The sequence below is a fragment of the Cyprinodon tularosa genome, unplaced genomic scaffold (genome assembly GCF_016077235.1).
Source record: "Cyprinodon tularosa strain WSP-4 unplaced genomic scaffold, ASM1607723v1 ctg551, whole genome shotgun sequence".
Lineage (NCBI taxonomy): Eukaryota > Metazoa > Chordata > Actinopteri > Cyprinodontiformes > Cyprinodontidae > Cyprinodon > Cyprinodon tularosa.
Window position 1 is genome coordinate 1686769 of NW_024039287.1, and position 11528 is coordinate 1698296.

At 38.2% G+C, this 11528-nt stretch overlaps 1 protein-coding gene across 1 annotated transcript; it reads left to right on the forward strand.

Annotated features, from left to right (window-relative positions):
* Positions 1–723: 723 nt before the first annotated feature.
* Positions 724–10958, forward strand: LOC119796510 (solute carrier family 43 member 3-like). The gene is made up of 13 exons (XM_038305106.1): positions 724–890; positions 1122–1388; positions 1486–1615; positions 3285–3331; positions 3418–3494; positions 5977–6069; positions 6165–6304; positions 7413–7522; positions 7602–7745; positions 9572–9679; positions 9864–10050; positions 10195–10318; positions 10409–10958. Exons 2-13 carry the CDS (start codon positions 1202–1204, stop codon positions 10529–10531), a joined length of 1470 nt encoding a protein of 489 aa, XP_038161034.1. The 5' UTR covers positions 724–890; positions 1122–1201; the 3' UTR covers positions 10532–10958.
* The last annotated feature ends 570 nt before the right edge of the window (positions 10959–11528 follow it).

The window sequence follows — 11528 nt, forward strand, 5'->3', positions numbered from 1 at the left end:
GCTGCTGTTGTGAATCTCTAGCATGGTTGTATTTCTATGTTTATTTACCTTTATTCTACACCACAATATGCATAATTTTCATTGGGCTTTAGTAATAGTCTGCCATGTGAGAATATGAATTTCACCTGTCATGCTTGTGTTTAAACAGCTTTAATCTTTCTCTTTACAACCTAAAGGGCTTTTAATGATTACCGCCTGCAGCTTCTTTATCATTTGTTATCATTTGCCTCCCAATTAAAGACCTGCTGAGTCTAACTTTGAGATTTTGCAACAGATTTAAAGGTTTAATGGACAAAGTGACCATTCAGACTTATTAAACATTTTAACTTGCCCTGAGAAAGTGTTAATCAATAATCCCATGGACATATAGACTCATTACTATTTCAGTCACGTAACACGTTGTGGTATTTCCCAGTATGGGTTAATATTTGTGCCTACTAACCATTCCTCCTCTCAAGATGCATAGCCCCTTTATTATTGTATAGCTCTGAAAAAGTGAAAGGAGCTATTTGTTAGCCTCAATTTAACACAGCAAAGTTTTTTTTTTTTTTCTGAGACTCGAAATCTTGCACCACAGATTAGGCCTATCAGCTTCTGCAAATTCACCCACGGTGTTTCCATCATATGACACTTTGACCACAGCTTTTCAGCTTCCACATCTATAAGACATCTGTCATAGCCCCTTGTATTTTGTATTCTTTACAGACACTAAAAGCCATGAGGATGATGAGGGAGATAACGACTGGAGGGATATAAGTGGGAGGAAACTTTGGAGTTAAGCAGAGGAGGGAAGAGCTAATCTTTATAAAGTCAGACAGTAGGACCAGAGAAAGAAACTATTTCTTGAGACAGTTTTAAGCTGCAACCAGACTATCTCAGCAACAGAGAAGGTTAGTTTGTTTTTATAGGTTTGTTTACTTGCAATATTAAAAAGTTTACTGCTGCTGATTTTTTTTATTTTTAACTTTCTGCTTTCTTTGCCGAAATGTAACTCTTCACAGCATCTTATAGAGGACATATCCTGTTTCACCTTATGATAGCGCTTTAAAATGTTTGACATTTAATGCTTTTTCCTGTGCTTGTCTAAATCATTATTCTTTTTCTCTTGTCTTTGTTATTAGGAGCCTGTTGCAGTTACTAAACTGCCAGTGTGAATTAGTTTGTAAATTTTGTGCTGCTGAGGACTTGTACGTGGGTGATCATGCAGGTGTTGGAGAAGAGGTTGTCGGTCAGACGCTACCTCACCTTTGCTACGGGGCTAGTGGAGTGCTTATGCTTCGCCGGGGCTGTCTTTGGATGGGCTAGTCTTGTTACTGTCCTCAAAGCAGATGGATACTTCAGCTTTCTGTGTGCTAATGCAACAGGAGACAATCACACTCAAATATTAGGTTAGTTTGATGTTACCACTACTTTAAACTATAGATCTAATTTGAGAAAATCAGTTTTACACTACTACTGTAATGTAATTCTCTTTATCCCCGACAGACTGCAGTGCACAGGATGAACAGTTCTCTCTTATTTTCACCATTGCCTCTTTTATGAACAACTTCCTCACTCTGCCCAATGGCTTCCTTTTTGATCACTTTGGTACCACAGTTGCTCGGCTCTTTGCAATGTAAGTACATCCACATTTATGAATTACATATAGACTACACTGATACTCATTTATTTTATGCAAGCACTTTAAGTTTGTCCAATTTATTTTCCTGTTACAGCCCCACATCATTCATGTCATAGACAGGAAATAAGAAATCAATATATTTAACTTTCAAACTAACAGAACTCAGTTTTACCCCCTTCCCTGATTCTCTTAAAATGCAACCAATTACCCACTAATTGGTCATAAGAGTCCAGCTGTGTGTCGAATCTCAATCTAAATATAACTGTTCAGTATAGGAGTAAAGGTTTGCAATCACCCCCATTGTAAAACATAATGGTGGTATGATGATGCTGTGGGATATTGGGAAGCCAGCTAAACTTGGCAGGAAAATATGTGGAGCTTAATTCAACCAGTTAAGTTAAGTTAAGTTAAGTTAAGTTAAGTTAAGTTAAGTTAAGTTAAGTTAAGTTAAGTTAAGTTAAGTTAAGTTAAGTTAGGTCAGGTAAAGTCAAGTCAGGTTAGGTTAGGTTAGCATGACAACCGTAGTTGTTTATTTTCAATCTATTTTCAATCTCTTCTTTAAAAAAATGTAATGTCTTTACATCTAAATTAAAGACATTGTAGGAACAACCTAAGAAGTTCCCTTTTCAGTTTGTTACAAGCCATTAGGGGAAAAACTAAATATCTGGAGTCCCAGCTTAGATGGAATGACACTGGAATAATTTGGCCAACATTTCATATTCAAATTTAAATTCTAATATTATGTTAATATATTAACTCCTATAATACTTTGAAATATGTACATACGTGGATTTGGGCTGAATAGAGTACAAACCTGGATGGAAACCTGTTGGGGGCAGCAAAACACAGAGCAGGGCTATCCTTCCTGCAAAATAACAATTTTCACCTTCAGGCCAAAGTCAAATCCTTATCATTGACCAGTGTAGACACAAAGCAAAAGATTGTTCATTAGTCTGATTGGTGTGTAACCAAAGCAAAGTGCACTGTGTGTTTATTGAAATGTCCAAAATCTGAAGCCTAAATCCTCATGTGAATTCCAAAGTCTCGCCTGGTCAGCCAGGCAAACAATGCCACTAACGACTCCCCCTTTTCAGAGGCATAGGCCAGTATCGGGCATTGCAGGCTAGCAAAGACCTCAACGATTCACTATTAGGGGGCGGACCTGTTCTTCAGGTTCAATTTGCTTGTTTTCTAAGCCAAAACAAGGCTTTGTTGGGCTACTCTATAAAGCTTGAAACTCAAAGCTAATACTGACATTTTGAATTGAAAAAGCTTCCTGGATGAGAAGTGAGACATCTTAAAACTTTGAAAAGAAAGTCCAGTGGTTTGTTTTTTTTACTTTTTCGGAACTTCCACAGTCCAGAATCTGTCAAAAAAAAATTCAACAAATCTTAGGCAAATAACTATAGAGGTTACCATATTTAAGCAACAGAAATCAGGTGTCATTGCATGGGACAGCAGATTGTTCTCATTTTAAAACAAACAAAGGTGTATTATCAAGAAAGTCAACTATCAACTTCTCAAATAGATATTTGCTATAGTCTTTATCAGACCAAAACATTTGCATTGGTGTATTTGAATCATAAACATTTCTTAGTAATTACACAAAGTGATCTGTTATACATGAGCCAATCTATGTCAAAGCATCTCTGCCTCTCACCAGATTTCTTTATACCATGGGTACGCTGATGGTGGCTTTCTCTTCACCAGGTGAAAAGCAATGACAGATTCAAGTAATTGATCAAAAGCTGTTATATCTATTTATAACCTTTTTTTTTTTTGGCTTTTCCTATCAGCTCTGCCTTACCTGCTCTTCCCGGCCCTCCCATTAATGGCTGTGGGCGGCATATTATTTCTCATCACAAACATGCAGGTGAGTTGGTCTTTGAATATTAATCTCTCAACACAGTCATAGGAAAACTAGGTTTGTCTTTGGTGTTTCTGCAAGACGAAGGAGTGGAGAAAGCAGCTGTGTGGATCTGGTTAAACAGACCTGTCAAATTAATAACAGAAGTATCTACATATCTATATATACAATAAATCTACAACGTAATTTGTTGATTTATTCTTGAAATAATAAGCCCACACAACATAAGAAGATAAAATTGTGGATAATCGACCTAATTATTTCTTGAACGTTTTTGTTTACGCTGATTAAATTAATGAGTTTTGTCGATAAGGTGAAGCAAAATATTCTGAGAAACCTGTAACAACGCAAAGGTCTCATACCAACTGAGAAGCAGGGTGTTGGGGTGGTGATGATAAGTAGTGTTCTTCTGCCCCTCATGAGACCATCAGATCAGAACTTGGAGAAAATCAGTTCTCCTCAAAAGAGGAACTTAATTACCGGTAATTCAGAATATTAGCATCATTATTCAGACATTTTACATACAATCTGAAAACTACCATATGGCATTTAAAGTAAGATTGGGACTATCTTCGTTATCCTCAAGGAAAGGACAAGGTGCTTAAACTGAGCTTCTTTAAAAGAGCCAGAAAGGCAAGTCATTGCTCAGAGGGGCGGAAATAACCGCAGGCTTTCAGGGAAGCTTCTGCTTGAATAGAGTCTTTTAGCTCTGTGAAAGTGTATAACGCATGTTTCCCTAATCATAGTATGCTCTTGTTTACCCTTATTTCCATTGCTAAATTCACAGAAAGACTCAGATACTGGAAACTTGTGAACTTTAAAAGGGCTAGAAAGGAAAAAAAATTATATATTTTATTTATCTGATAAACTGGGAATGACGTTGGAAGCATTTGAACATGATCATTCCAGTACATCTAAAAATAAGCCTCTCTAAATCATACCTTGATGTCCGTCATGGGAACATTGTACATTCATTTTCTCTTTCACTTCATCTCAAAATGGATCTTTCTACTTTAGCCCTTCTTGGAAAAAGAGTTTGTCAAAACTTGGACTTTCAGTCAGAAGAGACTTTGAACTAACTTCTACTTATGCAATGGAAATACGGATTTCCCAAAATTCTGGGTATTGTCTGAATATTTTATTTTTTTAAAGGATGATACAGAACTTTGTGCATGTCAGTCAGGATGAATTTGGATTAAGCACTTCCTTTATGTCTGCCATTTATGCTCAGCCTATTTTTAAAAAAAATACCATTTAAAACCCTGTATATACAGTGCACTGTATATGTATATTGGCGGCAACTTCCTCCTTTTCGTCTTTTTGACTATTGAGCCACTGTAACGAGTAAATTTCTCCACTGTGAGATCAATAAAGTCAATCAAATAATCAATCAATCAATAATTCATGAATTCTTACCCTAATTACAGCAAAGGAGATGAGGCTGCAGGGCTTTAGATTCTGGTTTCCAGTGAGAGCTGCTGGACAGGTTGTCGGCTTGCCCCTTAGGGAAATGTGATCAGTTACCTCCTCCTGGGAGGGTTCACCAGTATTTGGTAAAAATGCTTTCCAACAAATGCTGAGTTTTTTCTCCTTGTTTTTTTTTTTTATTTCTGGAGATTAGACATTAGAGTGAATTGAGTGAATTCTTGATTCTACAAATCTGGAACTTCTCAGGTCAAGAGAAGGTGAACTTAGCTGTCAAAATTATAGGAGGAAATTATATTTCCACAAAAGGTCTGTTTATATTTTGTTTTTTTATTATTTTGGATAGTGGATACATTTTGTATTCACTCTCAGAACCTTATTTTTTTCTTTTTCAAGTGTAAGATCTTGCACTTCCAGTTATTCAGCAAGCTGATCTAAATTAGATCCCTGCCAATGTTCCGAACCTCAAGCAAAAGCTCTGAGATATAGGGGTTTATGTTACTGTCTCAATATGTGTCTGCAATTCATGCAGTGTCTTTAAATACATTTCATCAGCAACATGAAAAGTGCAGTCCATAAAACTGCATTTATTATGCAGCTGTTAAACTTAAGTCCTTTTCAGCTGCAAATGAACACCATGACCCCACTGGTGTCACGCAGGACAGATGGTTAACTTAGATGCACTGAATGATGCAAATTAAAGTCCATCGTCTGACTAATTTTAAACATCCATCTTTGGATTATCTGAAGTACTATTATTGTCTGATCCCCTAAAGGAAAACAGAGAAAATACACATGATCAGGAACCAATTAACTTTTCCATGACCCACTTTCTGAAGAAACGGTTCTCTTTTTTCTGTCTGTTTCACTAGCCAAGTCCAGCTAATATTCAACAGACAAACCACAAGGCCTCTTTGAAAAACCCATGGCTTAGTTAAATATAATGTCGTGTCCACATCCTGAGTTCACCGACCAAAAAAACATAACAAAATCGTTTTTCTAAGTCCCAATATCATCATACAAAAACTTTAATTCCATGTTGTTTTGTTTCTACCTCCTTAAGGTTGGAAACCTTTTTGGTTCACATCGCTCCACCATCATCAATCTTTACAATGGTGCTTTTGATTCTTCCTCAGCACTCTTCCTCATCATTAAGGTAACAGATATTTAGAATCAAAGTATTGCTCGTGTTTTTAAATCATCTAGGATGAAAAATATACCTGATATAACTTAGCTTTCTTTTCTCTGCAGTTGGTGCATGAGTCTGGCGTCTCCCTTCATTCCGCCTTCCTATTTCTTACTGCCTGCAGCATCTTTCACAGCCTCAGAACCTTCTTCCTGCTGCCCAGAAACTTCATTCCTCACCCGCTTCCTGATCAATACTCATACGGGTGAGAACAGACTAACCAGAAGCAGCATTTTCTGTTTTTCTTTTTTCACGATAATCCAAGATTTCCCAAAGCGGGGGTCAGGACCACATTAGATAGGCAGTGACTAATTGGAATTTTTTTTTTCTCAAATTCTTTATACATGAAAAATGAATCTCAGTCATTTCAAATATGTCACAATTCCACTGATTTAAAGAGACAGTAACAGTTTGGATAAGCAGAAAATAATTAATCAATTTTGTTATAGCTTTCTGGAGTGGTAGACATTGTGTTAGCTGTGACCCTGCATTAGTGTGATATTTATATAATAAAGAATCTCATTTATAGGCAAGGCAAATTTCTTTGTATAGCACAATTCAGTACAAACACAATGCAAAGTGCTTTACATAATTAAAATATAAGAAAATAAAACAGAATCAAAGCAAGTATGGAAATAAATAAATAAAAAATACAGAAACAAAAAAGAACATTAAAAACAGTTGGACTAAAGAAAATAAAAAAGTTGAACTAATGATGTTTCAATTGAACTAGAACAGTCGAAGGCAATCCTAAACAAAGTTGTTTTTAGTCTTGATTTCAAGGAACTCAGGCTTTCTGCAATTTTACAGTTTTCTGGGAGTTTTTTTTTTTTCCAGATAAGTGGAGCAAAGGAGCAAAATGCTGCTTCTCCATGTTTAGTTCTGGTTCTAGGTATGCAGAGCAGGCTGCAGCTAGAAGACCTGAGTGGTCTGGAGGGTTGATACACTGCTAGAAAGTCTATGATGTATTTAGGTGCTAAGCCATTCAGAGATGTATAGACTAACCGAAGTATTTTAAAGTCTATTCTCTGAGATACAGGGAGCCAGTGTAAGGACTTTAGAACTGGGGTGATATGTCCTTAGTGAGGACATGGGCAGCAGCGTTCTAGATCAGCTGCAGCTGTCTGATCCACTTTTTAGGCAGACCTGTGAAAACACTGTTGCAGTAATCAATTGGACTAAAATAAACGCATTTTCCAGATCATGCTGAGACATTAGTCCTTTAATTCTGGAAATGTTTAAATGTTTTATAGAGAAAATGTTTTATAAAGAAAAACACCTTGAAGCTGAACTCCTTTCTCATTTATCTGCAGGATTTCTTGCGGTGCTTCACAGCCTGTGAGCAGAGAGGTGACTGCAAATTGTTGTGGACATTCAGCACTGGAGGACACAATGTGTACACATAGTGTCCCATTCAAGCATGGTTTGTCATTTCTACCCATTTTTTTGTATTTTATGTTCCATCTTCTTTTCTTGGTTTATTAACTATCTTTCCCTTTCAGAGAAGACTTTTCGTGAGTGTTTGCTGTCCAGGTTCTTTGTGTGCCACCTGCTCTGGCTGTCAGTGATGCAGCTCAGGCACTACCTGTTCATCGGCACCCTCAACCCCATGCTGCAGAGGCTGACAGAAGGAGATTCCTCTCTGGGTAACACCCTTACAGTTATCCTAACTCTTTTCGGGAAAGGAAAATGTATTTTTGCAGACTGTTTCTTCTTTGCTGAGGCTGACATGTATTTATTGGAAGATCTAACATACAGGTGCTGGTCATAAAATTAGAATATCATGAAAAAGTAGATTGATTTCAGTAATTCCATTTAAAAAGTGAAACTTGTATATTATATTCATACATTACATACAAACTCATATATTTCAGATGTTTATTTTGTTTAATTTCGATGATTACAAATGACAACAAATGAAAATCTCAAATTCATCATATCAGAAAATTAGAATATTGTGAAAAGGTTCAAAATTGATGGCCCCTGGTGCCACACTCTAATCAGCTAATTAACTCAAACCACCTGCAAAAGCCTTTAAATGGTCTTTCAGTCTAGTTCTATAGGCTACACAATCATGGGGAAGACTGCTGACTTGACAGTTGTCCAAAAGACGACCATCGACACCTTGCACAAGGAGGGCAAGACACAAAAGGTCATCGCTAAAGAGGCTGGCTGTTCACAGAGCTCAGTGTCCAAGCACATTAATAGAGAGGCGAAGGGAAGGAAAAGATGTGGTCGAAAAAAGTGTACAAGCAAGAGAGATAACCGCACCCTGGAGAGGATTGTGAAACAAAACCCATTCAAAAATGTGGGGGAGATTCACAAAGAGTGGACTGCACCTGGAGTGAGTGCTTCAAGAACCACCACACACAGACGTATGAAAGACATGGGTTTCTGCTGTCGCATTCCTTGTGTCAAGCCACTCTTGAACCACAGACAGCGTCAGAAGCGTCTTGCCTGGGCTAAAGAGAAACAGGACTGGACTGCTGTTGAGTGGTCCAAAGTCATGTTCTCTGATGAAAGTAAATTTTGCATTTCCTTTGGAAATCAAGGTCCCAGAGTCTGGAGGAAAAGAAGAGAGGCACTTCATCCACGTTGCTTGAAGTCCAGTGTAAAGTTTCCACAGTCAGTGATGGTTTGGGGTGCCATGTCATCTGCTGGTGTTGGTCCATTGTGTTTTCTGAGGTCCAGGGTCAACGCAGCCACATACCAGGAAGTTTTAGAGCACTTCATGCTTCCTGCAGCTGACCAACTTTTTGGAGATGCAGATTTCATTTTCCAACAGGACTTGGCACCTGCACACAGTGCCAAAGCTACCAGTACCTGGTTGAAGGACCATGGTATCCCTGTTCTTAATTGGCCAGCAAACTCTCCTGACCTTAACCCCATAGAAAATCTATGGGGTATTGTGAAGAAGAAGATGCAATACACCAGACCCAACAATTCAGAAGAGCTAAAAGCCACTATTAGAGCAACCTGGGCTATCATAACACCTGAGCAGTGCCACAGACTGATCGACTCCATGCCACGCCGCATTGCTGCAGTAATACAGGCCAAAGGAGGCCCAACTAAATACTGAGTGCTGTACATGCTCATACTTTTCATGTTCATACTTTTCAGTTGGCCAACATTTCTATAAATCCTTTGTTTTTATTGGTCTTCAGTAATATTCTAATTTTCTGATATGATGAATTTGAGATTTTCATTTGTTGTCATTTGTAATCATCAAAATTAAACAAAATAAACATCTGAAATATATGAGTTTGTATGTAATGTATGAATATAATATACAAGTTTCACTTTTTAAATGGAATTACTGAAATCAATCTACTTTTTCATGATATTCTAATTTTATGACCAGCACCTGTACCAGCCATGTATTCAGACTGTTTAGCATGGTGAAAGAGTAGGAGTATTTACAAATGAATGTTCTTCTGACTTCTTTTTTTTTAATGCTACCTTTTCCCTGCAGTAAGCCAGTACACCAATGCCTTTGCTTTCACCCAGCTGTGTGCTGTTCTGTGTGCTCCCTGGAACGGTCTCATTATGGACAGACACAGGGGCAGGTCTCGAGCTGCAGGTAACCTACTGATTTTTAGCAGGATCTCTGAAATTTCTACACCCAAAAGCCAATTTTTACAGTATCAGTTAAGGTTTCTCTGAACTTGCGAGCATCAATTTTAGGATGCTGATAAAAAATTAAAGGGAACGGTTTGCAGAAATATTAATGTGAAATTAATTGACAGGATTCTCTATGCTTTTAGGAGAAACAGAGCACGAGGCTGACCTGCGAGCTTCTGTGCTTTCCTTATTCCTGACGGCGCTGCAGTGCGTGTTGTTCTCTCTTTGTGCCTCCACCCCCTACCTGCCTCTTCAGTACCTCACCTTCATCCTGCAGGTGCTCAACCGCTCCTTCCTGTACGGTGGCATTGCAGCCTTCATCAGCGTGGCGTGAGTATCATCCTCAAATGGAAGCTTGAACGCGAGTTGCCTGATTGTGTTTTGACAAGAAACATAAGGATTTATGCTATTTATTAAAAAAAATTCTGTATAAAAAATTTTCTGATCTTCAATTTTTTCTGTTCTCTTGATAAGATTTCCTTCACGTCACTTTGGAAAGCTGTATGGTCTTGCCATGTCGCTGTCTGCGTCTTTTTCTCTGCTCCAGTATCCTTGCTTTGCTTTGGTGAACGGAGCTCTTGGTGGAGATCCTTTATATGTGAGCACCCATTTTTTTTTTCATTTTTTGTTGTTATTGTTGAGAGGCCTTCTCTAATGGCTTCCTACCTATCACTCTTTGTGTGTGCAGGTGAACATTGGCCTGACACTGCTATGCCTGCTGGCTTTTATACATCCCCTTTCTGTATATCTTCATTGTCGAAAACTTGCATCTCAGAGAGACAAGATCAAAGCCATCCCTTTGTCCTCTTGAAGACAACAGACTTATGGGATAAGGTTGACAACACACAGGATATAACTCTTCAATTTCACCAATGGAGACAGAAATTTGTTTTTATCTAATACACAAGATCTGCAAACAGTATGGTGACCCCTAAGTGTAACAGACAGGCTTTTTCATGAGTTTATTTCCTAACAACCACATAGTTTGCCCGGAGCTTCACAATTTATCTGAGCCACAGGAACCATGCTGCTGATGAAAGGTCATCTGTAATTCACCAACACACACAGCTTTCTTTCCCCTATCTACTCCAAAAATCACATGAGCACATACCACAGTCCTGTTGAAGTGTTAAATCTGGCAGTTCTGGCTCTGAGAGACCATGTTATGGATTCTACTTTGATTGAACCCCCTCCCAAAAAAACGGAAAAAAAAACATCCAAACCTTCATGTTCAGGAGTGAAGAGCAGGACATCAATGGCCCCTGGTAAAATGTCACACTCATTTTGATGGAAACCTCAAAGCTTCCTATGAATAGAAGTTTAATTTAGGTCATTTCTCAGTTTCTGTGTCTGATCCTGGTTCTCTTCCTACTGACAGGAATCGTTTTAGTGGCGATGTCCATATTCAACTAAAGCCACAGTGGCCATCTTGTTTCTGAGGCTCGATAATCAGTAAAAGCCTGTTTTCCTATTATGCCACAACATATACATTTTTAAAGTTTTTAATGCAACAATTCATGGCTCGTCACTGCCAGACGCTTCAAAGGGAATCTCATTCAGTCCTCCTTACCAAATAACTTCAGCTTTTCCGTTACCTGTGACACTTCTTATGAGATGATGAACAAACCTGGTTCTGTAAATTTGGCCTGTCCATCAGTGTAAGTGCATCAGTCAAGTCCTCCATGTGCTCTGTCCATTAATGCACCAAATTAAAAGTCTAGTTCCCCAACTAAGCTAGGAACACTGTAAAGGCCTGAACACACCGGTTGCATATGACTTGTCCATGTCACACTGACTGCGTATAGAGA

What these genes read in the sequence shown, in the direction of transcription:
- LOC119796510 (XM_038305106.1), top strand. Translation starts at nt 1,202, where the DNA reads ATGCAGGTGTTGGAGAAGAGGTTGTCGGTCAGACGCTACCTCACCTTT. An exon ending in CAATCACACTCAAATATTAG is followed by an intron (nt 1,389 to 1,485) that starts GTTAGTTTGATG and finishes TATCCCCGACAG; the next exon opens with ACTGCAGTGCACAGGATGAA. An exon ending in TAGTGTCCCATTCAAGCATG is followed by an intron (nt 7,523 to 7,601) that starts GTTTGTCATTTC and finishes TTTCCCTTTCAG; the next exon opens with AGAAGACTTTTCGTGAGTGT.